General features: G+C 39.6%; 1 protein-coding gene across 1 annotated transcript in view; it reads left to right on the top strand.

The window, feature by feature from the left end:
- FGF10 (fibroblast growth factor 10) overlaps positions 1–19,999 on the top strand; it is a 78,204-nt gene extending 58,205 nt beyond the window's left edge. Inside the window, exons 2-3 of the mRNA XM_090278864.1 lie at positions 15,079–15,182; positions 19,546–19,999. Coding sequence (XP_090134990.1) covers positions 15,079–15,182; positions 19,546–19,743 — 302 coding nt within the window. The 3' untranslated portion in view covers positions 19,744–19,999. The remainder of the gene's footprint in view (positions 1–15,078; positions 15,183–19,545) is intronic.
- The last annotated feature ends 752 nt before the right edge of the window (positions 20,000–20,751 follow it).

A 20,751-nucleotide genomic window follows, 5' to 3' on the forward strand; every position in this document is an offset into this window, starting at 1 on the left:
TAAGAAAACGTCTCCAAAGCTCTCTTTGGAGATTGAGTTGGTATAATTGGATAAGACATGTGGCGCAGGTCTGTGCAGTTAGATCACATAGCCTTGTCCCTCAGACATCATTATATTAGCAGCTGTTTTTGGGAACTGGAAGGTTAAAACAGCAGCAACAACAACACAAAGAGGAACTAATGATGATGGAAAAGGCAGGGCGTGAAACGGTCCCACTTCACCCAGTAGCGTTTAGGTCTTTTCATCAAGAAGAAACGTTGCCATCCTCTCCAGACTCAGAGTATTGACTGAGAAAGCAAAGAGGAACAGCAGCAAGGCTGTTTCTGGGCTACAGGAAGAAAGATAGGATCTCCCACCCTGTCCGAAAGCTGTTAAGCACTCAAGATGAAAAGATCCATCGGGGATTTAGAGTCAACAAGCAATTGTTTATATTTGGGCATTTGCAGCAGACCGCCTTATTGCAGCATCCTTGACCAAGCTTCTGAGGCAAAGACTTTAGGGTACTTTGGTTTAACCCTTGAAACCACGTTCTTATGATTGCACACCCATGGCAGGAAGGGGAACAAAGTGGTCCTTGAGTTTTGTTGCGGTCGAAGCAAGTGGCGTTTAGTAGGAAAAAAACGGAGCAGAATATTTCTGGATTTAGGCTTGGGACTCCATTCAATTCCTTCCCTCCCTATAACATGCAAATCACAGTGACTCTTTTCATCATCAGCTGATGGCTGTCATAGAACGTGATGCTTTTCATAGGGTTACATGTGGTACGTGCTCATCACTGGGAGCTGAATACATGTACACAGGATAATGTGAGCCGTCGGACTCCGGGTGACAGATCATGCCGAGGAGGGGAAACTAATTGGCACACGAGTGGTGGAGGGGAGAGTGGGTGCTCCTCGCTATTCCTTGGCTTCTCATTTGGCTGCACTGAGTGCACAGGGAAGAGTTGGCACACGCAGCGACAGAGGTAACACCTGCCCACGGAGCTTAGCTTTCCTCTCCTCTTTCCAGCAGAAAATAAGTGTGTCAAAGTGGAAAAGCTACTTTGCATATTACTTTCTTCAGATACACTAACTATTTTTGATCCATGATTATATATGGGTGCCTGCGATGTGGACCATAGGAAGAAACGGAAGAGTCAAGTTTTCAGTTAAATAGGGGCAAGTCGAGTCTCTTCCTACCTCCAGCCAAATTCTCTCTTCTCTCTCTGCACCATAGTTCTCACTTCTGTCAAGCAATCAAAGATTTGACTTTTGAAAGAATCTGAAATCTGCATACTGAAAATGTTCCCTGATATATATGGAAACATGACTAGATCTGGTATCAATGCATAAAGAAATAAGTTCAGTGACATAGTTGCTGTAACCTACTCATAAGGAAACATTACTTGGTAGAGTTCTACCTGTGTTCCATTTCCATGGTCGGCCATAGTTTAATTAATACTTTTAAACTTTGAAAGGGCATGACTACTTTTATTTCATTGTGTCTAATTAGGTTTTTTTTTAATTTTTAAAATTGTTTTTCTAACCGATTTGTTTATGTAAGACAGATGTGCATGTTTTTATTTATGCATCTATTTAATAACACCTACTATGAAATGCATTGTGTATTGTGGGTCCTGATTTCTGAGTTTGTTTTTGTAAAATATGGAAACTTCAAGTATATTCCCTTCTAAAATTAAGTTCTGATACTAAATTTGACATCTGTTTGGACACCATTTATAAAGATCCTTATATGAAAACAAATAGAGTTTACTTTGAATCGTACCCAAGAATAATCTACACTGAAATATTTCAGTGTTGTACTAAATTAAATTATATTACAATTCCATTTTTTTCCCTGACCTTCTAGAATCAGTAGTAGAGGAGGAAAGCTTTGAAATAGCAATTAAATGAAACTATTGAATGTTACTCATTCTTCTTTATGTTTCCATTAATTTATTAACCTGACTTGCTAAAAAGCCAAACACTTCACTGAGAGTTGTTTTTTCCATTTTGATGGTAATCTGACAAACTTATTTACAAAATTTTGTGGTCCTTTCTAAAAGCTTCTGTTTTTCCCTGTCCTATATCAATGCACCAAAATTTTAATCACCATAAATTATTATAAATTAGTCATGTTACTTCATGAGCTTAATTATTTGACAATGCAAACTTATCAGAATTGAGCAAGTCAATTCAAGTTCCTTCTTACAATTGATTATATTGTGTTTCTTTTGGGAAAAATGCTTTTTCAAACTTCGATGAGTAAATGTAAGTGGAAACATTTCTTTAAACTCTTAGAATTCTATCCAGTCGAACTGAGATATACCACTAAGAAGTTAAGATAACTGACAGCCTCAGTTCCCAGGCCGTCCCCCCTCTCCTCACCTGCTTGCAGCTGCCTGGGAGTTTCCCATGATAGCAGGGTGCGTAACCCTGAGCTCCGTTTGGCCTTGATCATCCCTCTGACTTACAGCTGCAAGATAAATGACTGAACACAATAATACCTTTCTTCTTCTCCCTTAAAAGCAAGGCACTTCCCCCTTAGAAGTTTGAAGTTGGAGCCATTCACGGCACGGCTTCCTCCCCACCTGCTAATTCCCTCAATGAACTTCTTTTTCTCTGCTCACTGCACCTTCATGGTTCTCTGAGCGACTCCATTCGTACAATAACTTTTCTTTGAATATTATTTTTTCCCTCAATTTTTAAAGGTTCTTAACAATTCTGGGAATAAATGAATTAAGATGAGACATTTATAATCAACATGGTTTGCATATTTTAATGCAAGATATACAAAATCAAATTAGTCCAGTAATTTTATTTCTCTCGGCGTTTCTTTCTTGTTAACTTTTGGGTATTGGTTTCCTTTTAATCCCTTTTTTCTCTTGTAATCTGGATCCCAGAAATATCTTATATGCATGAGAACTCAAGGACATAGTAGTTGTAATCTGCCTTCTACTCTTAAATGCTGAACTTTCAGCATGTTTTACTAAGACTCGAACAAAAGCTCGTATGAAATAACGTTTGCCTGAAATATATATATTTTCCACATATTTGTCTCTCAGCATTTTTAAAAGTTCTCCTAATTGTTCCTAACACTGAGCGATTATTTGAGACACCCCCCCCCCCACATATAATGTTCCCTTATCCATCAGTTTTCAGTTTCAAAATTGGGTCAGAGAGATGTTTTCTCTTAAAGTGTTTGTGCACTTTCTCAAGAGCTTACTACTGTAAACCAATTTAAGCACTGGTTTTTAAATAAGATGGAATATCGAGATAATGTCTGGTCTTTCACCATGGGAAAACATATATCATGTGTCAGGTAGAATTCATCTTGTCCAGTAATTTCTTTAAAGATAGCTTATCAAATCAAGAATTAATGAAACTACAGAAATGCTCATTGAGAGTTACAATGTTCCATTTCCCATGCATAATTACAAAAACAACTAAAGGATATCTGTTGGGTCTAATATCATCTGCAGTTGCTTCTCAGTAAAGAAGGAATAATACCTTCCTTCCTCCAGCATGTGGTTAAGGTAATAGTATCTAAGAAAATCTTTTTTGGGCCCAATGTTGCTTTTCCCATGTTGTCTACGCTAGAGTATCTGACCCGTACACTGAGACTTAATCTTTGCTTTTCTACTGTCTCAAAATATAGTTTTAACTACCTGAAAAAAAAATCCCTTTACATTAGTTTCCATGAAAGTATCCCCGCCAGTGTACTCAACAAGATACTGGCTGTGTGATTTACTAGTGAGCAGGAATGAATGATGCTGTCTTCTTCTAGTGCCAAACCAAGAGATTCCTGTTCTTTGCCAGCTGTGTGTTGTGGTGATGATGGGGCATTTCCATAAACTTTAGGGGAAAGAATCACTTCTGCCTTGGTATATGGCCAACCAAGGGCCATCTTCAGTCCAGAAGACCATGATCTTCATACGTGTTTTGATTAACTTCCCCTTTTCAGCAGAAGGCAGAATTTCTTGCTTCAAAATCATGGGTTACAGAAACATACCGTTGCATATATGGCAGCTTCATGGTTCACTTTAGCAAGTGTATAGGTTACTTGTCTTTTACACAAATAAAAATATACATACTAAGAGTAGTATTTATATCTCTTAGCAAGTATTATAATTACTCTCTAAGTGACTATGGAAAGAACCTTTGAAAGAGTTAATAAGCTAATTATATATTATCCCATACTATGTTGAAAGCTTGGCAAATTCCCAACATACATGTTCATAGGGAGCCGTGAGCATGCACCTTAAAACTTGCTATACATTAGTCTTTTAAACTCCTAGGGGCTGTTCATGCTTAGCTAACTTGTGACCACTTCAAGGAATGCCGTAACCTTTTCTCTTGCCAGAAACCCAGCATCAAGATGTGCTCTGCTGACCTGTTTTATTTTTTTCATTAAATTGAGGAGAAACGATGTTCTATATTATATTTAGTTATCCTAAAGAAATGTGTAAGAACTTGAGTGAATGTAGTAGACATTTTCTAAGAATACATTTAGAGTAATTAGATATATTGACATGATGATCACTTAGTGAAAGACGCCGAGAAGCGGTTCCTCTAACCCTTTGTGTTGGCTTTTGAATTTTTCTTATTTCATTAATAAAGTGCAGTGCTTGAACTCTACTCAGATGAATTGTTTCTATGTAATGCACAAGATAAATTAGCCTATGAAACATTGAGTAGGTATAAAATCTTTGCCTGGCTGCCAACAGTTTATAAATGTTTATAGGAACCTCAGGGTGTACTAGAAAGAACATGTACTAACTATTTATTTCAGGCTGTAAGTAATCTAGAGGGGCTTGGCTAGGTCCCTCACTGGCCCTGGGTTTCCATGTGTCATCGATCATGGCAGGGCATCAGGGACGTACCAAACAATCTCTAGATTTCACCACATTTGTCTCTGGTTCCACAATTTACTAAAACCTAGCATTATCTTCAACCTCAAACGATCTGAACTTTTCTCACTAAATAAATGAGACTAAGTTTTCTAATTTAGTAATTTTAGTTGACTTCAAGGCTTTGAAAATCTCTGCTTTAAAATTAGACTGATTAGAAATTTGGATTGAATATAGGCTATTTCCCAAAATAATTTGAAATGACTTAATCCTTTGGGGGAGGAGGGGAGATGTTGTACCACTGATGCCTAGCAATGCCTCCTTATCGCAGGAGATCTAAATTAGGGAGTTAGTTGGCTTTTACTAGAGTATAACACCTTTCTAGGTCCTGGCTGGTTTGGCTCAGTGGATTGAGCGTCGGCCTGCGAGCTAAGTGTCGCTGGTTCGATCTTCCAGTCAGGGCACATCAGAGAAGGAAAACTCTGACTCCAAAAAACCTCCGCTGCCTTGCAGCATACCTCTTCAGGGGAAAGGCTAAGGGAGTAAACCCCGACAGAAAATCCGGAGCCGGAGTCCCTAAGGCGGTTTGATGTTGTGGTCAACACCGGCAACTCCTGCGGCGCACCTGAAGCCAAGCTGTATTGACTCCGTCTTTCCCTTGGACCCTTCAGCTGCGAAGAGAGGGGGGGTCTGCTGCATGGGCAACAGCAGACCCTCCATATCACCCTGCCCAGGCTCTGTAGCTTCAGCGTCATCACAAGATGTCGATTCAACACGGGAGGAGACAGATACCATGTCACTCCTGAGTCGGACTGCACAGCCATTCTCGGCGGTGCAGATAGACTCTTAAGAAGCTACACCATCGTCTCTCGAGACGGACGGCTGCCGACGACTAGAGTATAACACCTTTCTAGTATTGTTTTGACTTCTCTGTAGGTGTTTCCAGCAGCAATAACATGACAAGAGACTGTATTTTACATTTACATGGTTGGTTTTTAAAACTCTGCCTCCACAGCAGTGCACATTTTCCTTCCTTCACCTTTTCAGGTTCAGAGAGGAAAGACAAGCCACAGGGGAGGATTCCCTCAGGTTTTTTTCCCAAATAGGAAATGCAGGGCGTGTAATCAGAATCGGGCCAACGTGGGGTGCGGGCAGGCTGGCCAGACCAAACCAAACCAAACCAAACAGGATTTCTAACTTCCCAGAATTTTTTGAAGAACTTATATATTTACTAAATAACAAAAGGAAAACCCTAATAAAGAGCTTTATAAAACTTTATATACAAATATATTTTCTGAAACAAATATAAGTTTATCTTTTAAAAAGTAATATTTTCAGTAATTACTCTCTGCCTTCCTCCTGACCCTACTACCATTAAAATAAATTGTGTTGGGATTTCCTTAGTGTATCTTCATCCTCCCCCTCTAAACGCTTCTGTTTTAATCTATTTCTTACTATTTATCCCATTGTAAAATGGGGTCCAATGTCAGTTACCTTGGGTCACAGTAAATGATACCAATGTGAGTATTTCCAGTATTTTTCCTCCTGGATTGCTGGTAATGGGGATTGGGAGTAGAGTTCCTATCTCCAGGGGCACGCAGGCTTTTCTAGGTATTTTATTTCATGTAAAATGATACATACAATCTTTTCTCATTTTGCAAGTTAATTAAACTTATATTAGCACTTACTGTGGACAACCCACAAGAATTTCAAATAAATTCTTATTCTTAGAAACATGTAATTTATGTCTTATTGTGAAGATAATCTAAGAACACAGAAGGTAACACTTGAAAATATGGCACTGTTATAATATTGATAATTATCTATTTCCTGACATAGTTCAGTAAACATAGTTCAATAAATGGACAAACAAAATTTCTGCTGGTGAGAAAAACAATCAAAAGAAAATGTAAAGCTTACTAAATCTGTTCACCTAGTACAGTGTCATAAGAGACACATTAAATGATCCCATGCAAATATTTTTGACTAAAGGCCAACATGAAAGAACCCAGAGTCATATTTCATTTGCAATAAAAATGCTGTAGGATATTAATCTTCATCACAGTTTAACAATTAGTTTACCACAAGGGATTACTGATCATAAATTGTGTTGTTAGTTTCCGATACTTTTAATGTTAGATCCATGACGAGAGTTAAATTACAATACCGGTCAATTAAAATAGCCTTTAAGTCAAGAAAAGTTTTAGAATATGCCACTGTGCAGATCCATAAAGCCAACAATCACTGCATTTATTTTATGGCTTGAAGTACCAGATGAGAACGTAAAAGATCATTTTGGCTTTTAGCATTTGGGGGAAGATAGAGCGTCTTACATAGAAATGATAAAGGGTCTTCCGTGAATGCAGGTCTTGTTTCCGTGTTCGATTCTAAATGAATGTCAAGGGTATGTGAAAGAACTGTGGCTTATAGAGAAACTAAATATCTCCCCTGAATTATGCTGAACAGGCAGCTAGGGTCTATCATAGCACAAGGTAGACCAGACACAGATTAATGATTAGCACACTTGTGTTCTCCTTTTAAAGGCGGTGAGATCAGTCGAGAGCAAGTAGGTGCCTTTAACTCTGGGTAGAGGGTGGGCAATCCTGTGAATCCCTACTGATTTGTAGCAATTTCTTGGCCTGAGAATAGTGTAAAGGCCTCATACACCTTTAATTCCTAGTGTGAACACACTTAATCCTATAAGAATGTTTATTAAATACTTAAAGGGATAGTTGAAGACCGTTAAGTTTCCACTAACACTTCCACGCTCTTATTAAGGAGAAGAAGACAAAGAATCTGATAATAATCTTATTGCAAGTCTGAAAAACTGACTATAGAAAACAAGGTCGTACATTTGTAAACAAATTCCAAATCCAGATAGCACAGTGATGCAGATGTTGAAGGTCTACACTTATCAAAAACAAGCGTAACAAAACCCCAGTACCTCTTTCCACATTCTTTAAAAATTGTTCTTTGATGTTAAGCTGCTACAATTATTTTGTGTCTATTCCTGTTTGTGGTTCTGCTTCTCTGCACATGTTTCTGTCAATACTTTTTTATATCAAAGGCCTGCTCTATCTCTGAGTCATAGTTTATAGAACAGTGTGTGGTCCTTGGCCCAGCAGAATCATCATTGCTTGGGAAATTGCTGGAAAGTCAAACTCTCTGGCACCTTCCAGATGATTCTTACGCATGCTCAAGTTTGAGAACCACTGGTCTAAAAGACTTGATTAGCTTGCCAGCCATTCTGATTCAGCAGACAGTAAATATACCTTTTCATAGTATCCACAATGGAGACTATGGAATCCTATGAGCTATAAGCAGTTAGCCCCAGGGACTCTGAGACTCAGCGAGTATAACTGACTTATCCAAGTTGACACAGCTAGTTAAGTAAGAGCAGAGATGTTAAGACAAGGTCTTCTGCTCTTTTGGAGTGGCCGCCTGCTTCCCTCTCATTCACATGCAAGCCCCTCCATAAATTTCATCCCATGAAATATGACTTTGCTGTTTCCTTTAAAATGTGTGTGAGGTCATTCCCAGCGTCATTGTGTGTGTGTGAGAGAGAGAGAGACAGAGAGAGACAGAGAAATAGACATAGGGCAGCAGGGTGGAGAGAAATGAGAGGAAATAAGTACAGAATACAAAAATTACAAAGGTACATTTTGACGCTCTTTCAAGAGAGTTAAGCTAGACCTAGACACAGTGTTTTGAAATTGTTGGATCAAGCAGACAGACAATCCCACACAGGCTTAAAGCATGTGGGGGTCCTTAAGGTAAGAGATACAAAGATAGTTCCGTTACCCTGCAGTTCCGTTACCCTGCAGCTAGGGCTTTCCCTCCCCAGGCCTCAAGCACCCACTCTCCTCCGTTCTGCATGCGCCACTTGTGGGGTATTTCACCGGGCACACGCTATGCATGAATTTGGTGACAGTTTTCTACTCCATAATCTCCATGATATTTTTTTGAGCTCATGCAATTGTCAAGCAGGCAAATAAACCAAAAACTAGCACCAGATGCTTATTAAAGGCGACAACGCAGATTTTGTTCAGACTACTGCAGGAAGGGAGAGAGACTGCAGTGTTAACAGAGCTCAACCCTAAGTAAGAAAAAGGTGGCTGCAGTTTGTAAGGGAGAACAGATAGGAACCGAGAGGGATTGCAGGGAATTGGGAAAGGTGGGCACAAAGAGACTAGAGCAGCGGTTCTCAACCTGTGGGTCGCGACCCCTTTGGGGGTCAAACGACCTTTTCACAGGGTCGCCTAAGACCATCGGAAAACACATATATAATTACATATAGTTTTTGTGATTAATCGCTATGCTTTAGTTACGGTTGGGGGTCCCCACAACAGGAGGAGCTGTATTAAAGGGCCACGGCATCAGGAAGGGCGAGACCCGCTAGCCTAGAGGCTATGCAGAAAGGAAGTTACAGAACGCAGCCAGGGGAGAATTACCAGATACGGCCGGCGAGGTGGGCTGGGGCAATGCACAGTTTGCAGTTTGGCGACTCTGAATTCTGTTAAGTAAAGGCTCAGCACAAGGGCTAGGGTCGCCGGGAGGGGTACGGCCAAGTGAGGATGGAGGCCAGGCTAAAGTCTGGTCAAGTCTCTTAGCAGAATATTCAGGAAGGCCCTTTGTGCTCTGTGGGAGTCCAACAGGTCACATAATTTTTTGAGGCTTCGTTTAATTTAGCTCTGTTTCCCTTTAAAGAGAGGTAAAAAAAACGTCATATTTGCAGTATATCTAATTATTATGATGAACGTTATTTAGATATTGAAAACTACTACATATTTTTTTCCGGACATGATCATATAAACCTAGACTCTTTTGGACTTCCTAAATGTAAAGTAGCATTTTACTGCCAAGAACCATGAGTGGAGTCATGTTTTAAACAAGTTCAAGGGTGTAAATGAGCTAACTACCAGCTGAAAAAAATAATTGTTGTTTAATTTTTTCAATACCAATGTTTATGAAGCAAAATTATACCCCACTTGATCATCTGCAAATTAGCTATTATAATTTTTATAACATAGGAAAAATTACTACATTTGCTTTATCATGTATATGAAAGACAAAACAAATAGAGTTTGCAACAGACGTAAGGCTAGGTATTTTTATCTTTCCCCTAGAATTTTAACATCATATTTGTGTAGAAGTCCACTCTCTGTACCTGAGAACATACAGAAAGAGGCATTATGGTTTCTACACAAAACTTCATGTCATTTATTCAGAAAAGAGCATTACCAAAGTCTGTCCATGTTTTTAATTCAGTTCGAACCAGATTACATATTTAGTTAATCAGCTGCTGAGCACAGTCTCCTTTCACAACAGAGGAGGGCATCGGAGCTGACTGTGATGGCGGGGTCATCAAGAAAAACATTAAATGTTGATTATCATCTCTACATGTGAACAAAGAAACGAGGGAACTTAAAAATTTTACTAGAGAGAATTATGCTTAGTGAAATAAGCCAGGCAAAGAAAGCAAAATACCATATGATATCACCTAATACAGGAAACTAAAGAGCAACACAAACAAACGAACTAAATAGGACAAGGAGCAGAATAACAGTCAATAGGGGGGAGGGGAGAGGGAGAGAACGGGGATAAGTAAGAGAAGGGTCTAGTCAAGGAACGTGTATGAATGACTCATGGACATGGACGACGGGGAGGGACATGATTGTGGGAGAAGGGATGGGCTGGGAGGGGGGAGCAATGGGGGAAAAATGGGACAATTGTAATTGAAAAACCAAAAAATAAAATTAAAAAAAATTTTTAATTCCAAAGTATTTTTAATAAAGTCAAAGAACTGTAAAACTTCAGTTAGCTTGGAAAAATTAATCTCTGTAAAAGTTGTGTTGACAAAACTCTATGCTTCTCTAAACTACTTCTAAAATCTAAAACTCAATTGCTTGCTAGAATATGGGGGAAAGTTTTTAAAACAGGTAAAACTATCTTTGTCATTTCTTTTGTTATATTGCTATTTCCAACGTTTAACAAAGTCTAACAGACTGGAAAGAGAATGGGCTTTGGCCCCAAACACCAAATTTCCTCTACTGTAGTATGTGTTCACCAATTTCCTTAATTTCCCCGAGATTCTGCTTCAGCATTGTAAGAACATCATAGTCACCTGACAGAGGCTGTGAATATTCCATGAGCCATCAAAGCACATAGCACATGGGAGTGACTCTGTATCCATTCTTGACTATTGAGCTGATACTGTCTTTAAATTCAGCTTACCCCAAAGGTGCTTTTCTTCAAGAAGAGTGTTGCCTTGACTAGAGACCTCGCACCCTAGGTGGCCTTTCTGACCCATGTTGGAGAAGCCTTTGCTCACAGTTTTAATAGTAAGTAGCTGCAGAGCCATACATCTATTACTTAGAAAATTCAAAGGCTTTTAAGATTTATCATGATTTTCTTAGAAATAAAAATACTTCTATTTTGTAATTCACCAACTTCTCCTTTGAAGCACACATTTTGACGTTTCCTTTTTTATTTAATTTTATTTTTCTTTTTTATGCTGTGACAGTTGTTCCTGCTTTTTCTCCCTTTCCCTACCTCTACCCAGTCCCCCCAGCTAACCCCCATCTCGCTGCCTGTGTCCAAGGGTTGTGCACACGTGTTCTTGAGTTAAACTCTTCACCATCTTTCCCTTCTGACATTTCCTTTTACGTTCATTTTAGTTGGATGGGGAGCTATTACTTAACCTCAAGGTTTTACAAATATGATTCTAGTGTCAAAAGAAAAAAAAAATCTGCATTTAACGAGTGTCCAATCTTCCTGTACTCTTTATTTATTCAGTAAATATATATTGAGTACATATTATGAACTGTGAACTGTTCTACTAAAAAATAAAGACCGCGGCAATTGCCAATGTACTCTGAGGAACATACACAGTTGAAGAGAGAAGACTCACAGCGGTTCTGAAGGAAGACCACATCTGGAGCCCCGAACCCCGCACGCTTGGCTGTGGCCACAAAATCTCCAACGTGCACAGAGTAAATGTGACGGCAAGCCTGAGGAGCTCGGCGGGTTTTTCTGTACGGTATTAGAATGTATTATAATAGATCTTTTTAGGATGCCGACAACCATTTATGAGAAAAAGATTGAAATTTGACTTAGAGAGGGTAGGATTGGTGTATTCTGCTATATTTTATATTAATCATGATATATTTCAGCACATTGCCTACAACTATCAAACTATATAACATGATAATCTATTCTGAGTTAAAATATTTAGAGAAAAATAACAGACGTGACTGATTCTGAATTCATGAGGCTCCGACCTTTATGAGATGCTTCCAGGTTTCACAACTAATTTTTGGACAAGTATGTCCCTCACCCGGGAAAGCACCGCTGTTACTCAGCGGAGCACAAGGCGCACTTTTGCCCAGAGTGGCGGGCGCAGTGCCGTTGGCAGGAACGCCGGCCGTGGCTCCCGCACACACGGGGCTCTCCTCCCTCCTCGGCCCGTCTTTACTCCCGGACTTTTCTGTGCCCAGAATACTCCCCTCGACCTCAGGAACTTCCACCTGTTCAGATCCTTCCCCTCAGGCCCTGCCGTGGGAAGGCCCGCGTCTAACACTGCCATCTTTTTCACGATGACTTCTTTATTGCTTACAGCCATGATAATACATTTTCTCTCTGATAGAGCACTTAATATACTCTCTGTATTGTAATTACTTCGGTTATTAGTGTCATTATCCTTCCCAGTTTCAAAACTCCTCGAAAGCAAAGACTGTGTCCTGTTTGCCTGTGCATCCCCCAGAGTGAGAGCTCACCCAGGCCTGCCCACGTATGCGTCATAGGTGCCAGCTGAGTAACCCTTGGGGTTCCTTTGTATGTTCCTGTTCCGTTTATCTTAAAAGAGAACAACGGGATTTTGCATTTATTTTTTGTACCTAGCCTCGGCTTCTTGTATCCATTCTATTAAAACTTTATTTGTCTTTTTCTTCCTCCTGTTGTGTCTATGAAGAAATATTTAAGGAGAAAGTTGCTATCCAGCACAATCCCTTTCTTATCCTCAGAGCCCCAATCGTCCTGGCCCAATGATTGCTGAGGAGAATGGATCAGATGCTTCTCCTCTGGAGAAGAATGAAAAGCATCAACTAGGAAAGATGCTTGTGAATGGCCACCTCCCCAGATTTACTCAAGGATTCCTCAAACCATAACACACCCTGCAAGTTAGAAGAAAAGAGGATTTACATGAAAATTATGACTTCTGTTTAAGACATAAAGAAAGTCTATTAGATTTCCTTCTCTGAAACTCAGACACTGTTCTCTGTCCCATGCCTGTTAAAGACCATTATGTCAAGGCATCATTTTGTCACATGGTTTGCCAACAGGATTCCCCTGCTGGAATGGCAAAGAGCAGGGAGATATGATATGGAGGTAAAATAGTCAGAGATTGAGAGCAAGGTATTCTGAAAGTCAAGGCTCACATGTTGGGTCCGTCATTACTGACTGCACGTAAGTTATACAACCTCAGTGCCCTCTATTTTATAATCTGTAATTGAGACTAGCAATACCTCCTCATAGGACTGTTAGGAGAATTAAATTGATCAACTACAAGCAAGTACAGTACTTCTTACAATATGCAAATTAACGTGTGTGGATGAGTTTATACCTCGAAGACAACTACCAGCATAAAGAAAATGGATGTCAAAAGTATAGATAATGTCTCCTTCACCCTTTACAATCTTTCCTTCATTTGGGCTTGTCAATCAAGATCTATCTTCCTCTATGGGTGCTGTGTTAGGTTGGAGGCTTCCTACAGGATACCTGGAGAGAATGGCCCATGGCATGTAGTTCTGGCACATGTCTGTCTAGTTATGTCAACTTTGCAATGGGGAAACTCAAGCATTTCTGTTGACATCCACAGGGCTCATCGACCTGTGAGAGAAAGGAGGGCATTCATGTCTTGAGAACAAGACACTCTTCCATTGGGAAGAGTATAAACACACAATTTTTCAACCATGTTTAAGAATGTATTTCTTATAATAGCTAATATAAGATGAATAATAACATATGATCAACTTCCAGGTTTGATGGGGTAAGCCAATAGGAATTTGTGGGTTCTGTTCAGGATTACCAACTTGGTGAAGAAGTTCTAAAATCTAGAACCTTTGGAAGAAAACGTCCCTCTAATAATAATATAGAGGTCACTAAGCTCTAGGCAAGTTCTAACTATTTAATATATATACCTGATTTAATCGTGACAACAAGACTATAAGGGAGGTGCTATTGTCCGTTTTACAAATGCAGTTAAGACTCAGGCAGTTCCGTGGCCTCTGTGCCTTTCACCAGTAAATGCAAAGCCAGGATTCAAACCCAGCCACTCAGGATACCAAGGCCTTTCATAGTCATTACTCTGCTTCCCTACCCCAAGACAGCTTTCTCAAAAGTTATAAACTAAGAAGTAGTTGGTGCCCAAGGTCTGCTTAACCTAAGGGAGGTGGATATTTTGAGTAGACTATCAAATATCTTTTCTCTAGTTTCCTACAAACTTTTCAGAGAAAATTATCTCTAGATGAATCAACCAAAACTTGTGTCTTAGGGGGAAAGGTGTTTTGTCTTTCAGTTACTAATTCTCTCAGTTTTCCATTCTTTCTAGGAAAAAAAAAAAAAAAACTTTAAAAATGCTGATGGATGTTCTCCCAACCTAGAGTAGTGATTCTGCTATTTGAAAGACAATGTAGATGTGGGGATAGTCTCTCTGTACCTCAAAATGTCAACGCTTTGGCCAAAAACAAATTTATCCGTTAAATGTAGCCAAAATATTTGGTTTATCCAAGTGTCTGACAAAGAAAAAATAGTTTACCACTGTTCTTACAGATTGAGGTAAATCACACGTATTATTGACATACTCTACGGATTTAATTCAATGCCATACTATAGATGTGTGCTCGGATAAGATTTTGTGAAATCTAGGCTAAGATGAGCAGAGTTGTTTCAATATTTATGGGGTTGAAAATGCAGAGTTAGCAAAGGAAGCATTTTAATTAAAACAATATTTTCTCCTATATGCCCAGAGTGAAATACAGGGGAATTCTTTTAAAGAGCTACTACTTTTTTTCTATGCAGTTTCTGGGTTTTTAAGCACATTGAAAGAGGTTGGGGTTTTTTTCCATTTTTTTTTTAATCTTTTGATTTTTAGAACCATCAACAATAAACTCACTGGCTTCTTCTGATTTTCCTTTCTCTCAACTAACTTTAGGTGACTCTTTCAGTGTGGCCTTTTTAATTGTATGTTCTAGGTATCCTGAAGATAACTTCCGTGGAAATCGGAGTGGTTGCCGTCAAAGCCATTAACAGCAACTACTATTTAGCCATGAACAAGAGGGGGAAACTCTATGGCTCAGTAAGTATTCTGCTTTTACTTTCAAAAATCACTGCAGGGCATTCCTACCACAGTTTTGGAGTGCTCCCCCCGGACATTGAATCGCTTTGGTATCGCTCCATCACTAGTAAATAGAGTCATAGCAGACTGCTCGGCAGCATGTCAGGGGCTGGCAAGGCGGCTCTGCCAACCCTGTGATCTCCCCGTTGCTCAGCCGTAGGTGTGCCACACAGGCTGCTGCTGGCATCCGTCAGTCAATGCTCTGGACTGCTGACCGGGCGGGCTGTCACGGAAGCATCTGGGCAGCTCGGCAGGGGCACTGCAGACAACTTGGACAAGAGCATTGAAAATAAAGATCTTGAATTGAGTAGAAAACCATGTAACGTGTGTGTGTTACAGCTGAAGATAGAACAGGGACTCGGGTGTTTTGTTTTCTGTTAAAATCTGAAATGGGAGCTGTATCAAGAAATTCTTTTTGTGTGCCATTCAGTCAACTCCAGAATTTTATTTACCTAGACAGTAGATAACAGTGATTAATTCTGTCATGGAGCTGGGACAGCCTGTGCTTTGGGTAGATACATCCTGGTGTTCCACAGAAAGTAGTAAGAAATGTCTCTTTAAAATGTGTTAATAAGCTTATTTTGCTGATTAACATAGGATGGGAGTGCCAGCAGCTCTCAAATTTGTGTATATGAATCACTGAATTTATTAAAACATGCTCCCAGATCTTCTGAACTAGTAAGTCCGTGGTGGGGTCTAAGATTTTGTACTTGCACGAGGTCCCAAGTGTTGCTGATGCTACTGGTTTGGTAACCACAAGTTGCAAATCATGGGAACTTGAATCCCTAATTGGTCTGGATATAGAATAGCCTTGTATTTCATTCATATCAGGTCCACTGAAAATCAGAGAGTCAGAGGTCCTTTGGTTCAGTCCCTTTGGCTGGGGTAGATACTTTGGGGATGGGGGGAGTCCGGAGAATTTTAGTTTCATTTTCCATTATATGTTGCTCTAGTAATGAGCCTCGAAAAGTAATAGACTATTTTTTAAAAAGTGGTTTCAGTTAGGGGTTCAGAGCATAATCACTTGTGAGGCATTTTTTCTTTTTCTTTTCAATGAACATAGCCAGGTTCCTCCTTCATCTACTGTCCCCAGAATTACTGGGTAAAAAGAAATTCTGATACACACACACACACACACACACACACACACACACTCACTCATAGTCAAACCAGTGCTTTAAAGTCGGCTGATACGGATTTAGGTTGAGGGAGAAAATGTAAAGAATTAAATTACAGTGAAAGACTGAAATAATTTTTAATTGATAAAGTATACTTCTAAAAAGAAAAAAGGTGACACCACGGAGAAGCGAATCTCTCACATTACCCATCTCCTGAAAGCGTTTAATACTCTTCCTCCCATTCCCCTGCATCCTTTCTTCTGTTCCATCACAGCTCCTGTGCCACGCCCACGCTTCTTCCTGAGCTCGGAGGCCTAGAAGTTATTTCATTCTCTCTGTATATCTAAAGCAGGCGCCCAGTGGCTCTCTGTCACACCCCCCCATTTTAATTATCTGCAATGGTTCTTACCAGCTATTTTTCTCATGAATGCGTTTTTTTGTTGACTGTCTTCTCCCAGGAGATGGCGCATTTCAGGAGGGCAGGCTCTGCCTTGTGCCCGCTCTTTTCGCAGCGCTGAGAACCACGCAGTCCAGAGTCATGCCAGGCATAAACCTAACAAGCGCTCCAACTAGCTCAGCTCAGTCCAGCCTCTGCCAGAGAGAAACCCGCTCTCTAACTGTAGCGCACTGCCTTGTGATTCTGCATTACCATCAGGAAGAGCGGAAAATTATCAGTTCTCAAATTAACTGGAAAATCTCGTCAAATTGAATATTCTGTTCAGAATGGAATAGGAATAGGAACTTTGCATCTAAAGGGTATACCATCAAAACACAGGAGTACACACCTAATATAATTCTCTCTGTCATGTGACAACTCTTGTAATCCCTGCCTTTCATTGGGAGGGGAGGTAAATTCCACTGATTTTATAAGCCTTCTTAAAAATATCAATTATGCACCCAGAGAGATTAAACCAGCTCCATACTCTATTCTCTCTTGCATATTTTCCTCTATTTCCTTTTGGAAAAACTATCTCTCTCATATTTTCATTATTCATTCTCTGAACGATGCATCTATTTTATTACTAGTTTTCTCTTGATTGACAGAATTAAGAAAATAAATTATAAAACTGAATTTAAACAGAACAGGCCCTCAAAGGGCATGATGTCAGGACGAACACAATTTACCTGGTATCCCAAAGCACTCCAAAACCTTTCTCTAAACTAAGACTCTACTTTGAGATCTTACTCTAGCCTAGGCTTTTTTTGAAAAAATGACTTTAATACTTATGATTTACCTAAACGCTACAAACAGCCTAGATTCTTAGGCCCCTCCTGCTGATATACTGGTACAGCATTTGAGCTGTGGCCTAAATATTAAAAACATCTGAGATGAGGCATCTGCTCTAGGTAGACCTCACTTTCAGGAGCATTGCCCTCTGCGTTTATCTGAGGGAGCTAAACTAATTACGCATCCCCTGCTACTTTGCTATATGCAGCTCTGTTTCAAATATAAAATTACCGGAAATTATCTCAATCCTCCCAGTGTCTAAACTGCACCTGGTTTATTGAAATTAATATAATTGTCCATGTAAAAATCATCTTTGCTTTGAAAACCATATAGGTTTGTTTGTTTGTTTTTTAGGTTATTTATTGTGAGAGCAAGAGGAGGAGGGGGAGAGAAAGAGATTTGTTCTTCACTTACGTATTCATTGATTGGTTGCTTCTTCTGTGTGCCCTACCAGGGATCAAACCTGCAAACTTAGCATATCAGATCAATGCTCTAACCAACTGAGCTACCCAGCCAGGGCTGAAAACCATATAGTTTTAAGCAAACGTAGATGAATACGTAGAAAAAAATAAAGAAACATACTAAGGATTTTAAAATGCAGAATTTTTATGTTCAAATATTTACCTTAAATAATTTACTTTCTTGTTACTTTTAACCAAATAAATCATCATTTGAATATTACTTTTAAATATTACTTTATATAAGAGAAGCACATAGGATAAATTAATTCCAGGTAACAAAGCTTAAACTAACCACATTAACATAAACGATAGCTCTTTAGGATGTTTCTGACAGCTTTCAAAATTATGATCTAGCCCACATAGCCCACAGAAAGCTGGATATTTAATATACATATGTTCAATAATTATAAATTAAGTCGAAATTTCAAAAAGTCCTGAGGTGAGAGAAACTATTTGAACTGCCCAGTAGAGGCTTCAACTGAAATAAGCCTACAATGCCGTTTGTATGGATGGAGAAGATCGAGCCAGAAGAGCAAAAGCCCTAATTCTTGAACTTCTGAACGGCTTTAGTTTGGCTCTAAGGAGGACATTTTTGAAGCCAGAGTCTAGAGATTAGTAAGGTACCTTCCCTTCGTTATTAACTCCAGAGTGAGATCCTGGATTTATGGAATGAATAAGACATCAATCCTTGTCCCAAAAGACCCCCTTAAAAACACATGGTCACTTGAAACAAAGCCAAAGCATGATAGCCAGAGAGTGGAATTTCACAAGATCAAAGTCTTCAGGCTTATACAATGTAGGCAGTGGTAGTCACCGTACTTATAATTTCTTTGATATGGTAATTTACAAAGTAAGGCACTTGATGCCCTCATTTTCAATCATTCCTGGATTTCAGAATAAAACCGATCAAAATGCCAAATTATGGAAAATTGTAAATAATTTCCAAAATTGAGAAATCTGGAATTCAGAAGAGAGGAAGGCACCCTGCCTCCACCTGGCCTCATGGTTATTCTAGAATTATTATGGTTTGTTATGAGATCTGCTTTCTCATCAATGTGGCTGTATTTATTGTGGATTTATAGGTAGCTACAGTTTGAAAACTTAAAAAGCTCACCTTTTTTGTGTCATTTAATTTTTCCCATGAGGCACCTTAGTTATTACTCTAAAAAAAAAAAAAGATTTTAACACTGTTCTATATCATTTATTTATCACAAATATTGTTAATGGCATGTTTGTTTCATGATAAACATCGTGGGCACTTACAACATGTCATATTCAGGGCATGCCAGCATGTGGTTATGATGGCCAATTAAAATAAATCATGTGCCTTCAAACACAGAATCTGCTTTGCAGTTACGAGTTCTACTCTCCTGTTGTAGACACGGCGTAGTAAGTGCCCAATTTATGGACAGACATCAACAGCAAACAAACCCTTGGACTGGGGTTCTGCGGATGGATTGTGTCAGATGGCATCAAGTATCATCATAGGAATGAACGATTTTGTTTTCTCTTTGCAGAAAGAATTTAACAACGACTGTAAGCTGAAGGAGCGGATAGAGGAAAACGGATACAATACCTACGCATCCTTTAACTGGCAGCACAACGGGAGGCAGATGTACGTGGCGTTGAATGGGAAAGGAGCGCCCCGCAGAGGACAGAAAACTCGAAGGAAAAACACCTCCGCTCACTTTCTTCCAATGGTGGTCCACTCATAGGAAAAGGCCGTGCTCGTGGGCCCAGGAGAACCAATGACTCTTCGGCCAGGAATAGTGGGTATTCTTCACGAAGACAGTAGCTCAAAAGGCAAAGACTCAAAAGAGAGGAAGTCTTGGATGCTTTTTGTACTCACTGCTGACATGTGACGTTCTTTAACTAGTCTGTGTCATGCCTTATCGTTGAGATAGAGGTGGATCAAATGGGATGGGTGTTATTCCCAAGCAGACAACCTTATGGCTACGTTTTTGCTTGAGTTTTTGGTTTGTTTTTTGTTTTTACATCTGAGATAAAACTTAAAAGGACATGAAAACAATCTGTTGAACGATCTTCGGAAAAGTTATTTATGGAATATGAACTCGCATCAAAGACCTTCATTTCTCACTCAAGCCTGACAATTCGATGAGCAGTGAGACACGCAAGCTTGTACTGGACAGCACTTGGGTGACATTACGTCACAACCAAAGGAGCTCTGGGCGTGGTGTCGTGGGAGCATTGGCCAGCACTCAGAAATGTACACGTGTTAGTGTAAAACTGTTCTAACAAAACCAACAGCATGGTACGCTTGTGCATTCTGCCTTCATCTCTTTCTATTTCTAAGTTATTTATTTAATAGGATGTTAAATATCTTTCAGGGTTTTAAAAAGTACCCTCAGCAGCTGCCCCCTGATTTGCCTTTTCTTTCTCTTTAGCACACCACACGCATGTCCATCCCAAAGCATTTTTAGAACTCGGCAAACACTTCCAGACTAGGAGATGACATTGGAGAAGCAGCGTGAGTGCCCCACGGGCCATCAGTTGACTTAATCAGCGCTTCCGCAAAGAGAACCATCAACCATACACATGACAGTGCTGTGGCATGGCTTGAGTGACAGATGTCTGCCATCACTTAGAAACATGTATTACCGCTAAGGCTTCCGTGCCTGATAAATAGACCAAAAGGCTAATTTTTTTCTCTTCCAGTACATCAATGGGTCTCCAAGAATATAGGAAAAGAGGGAAAATTAATT

The sequence above is a fragment of the Furipterus horrens genome, unplaced genomic scaffold (assembly GCF_987537825.1).
Source record: "Furipterus horrens unplaced genomic scaffold, mFurHor1.1.pri manual_scaffold_5, whole genome shotgun sequence".
Lineage (NCBI taxonomy): Eukaryota > Metazoa > Chordata > Mammalia > Chiroptera > Furipteridae > Furipterus > Furipterus horrens.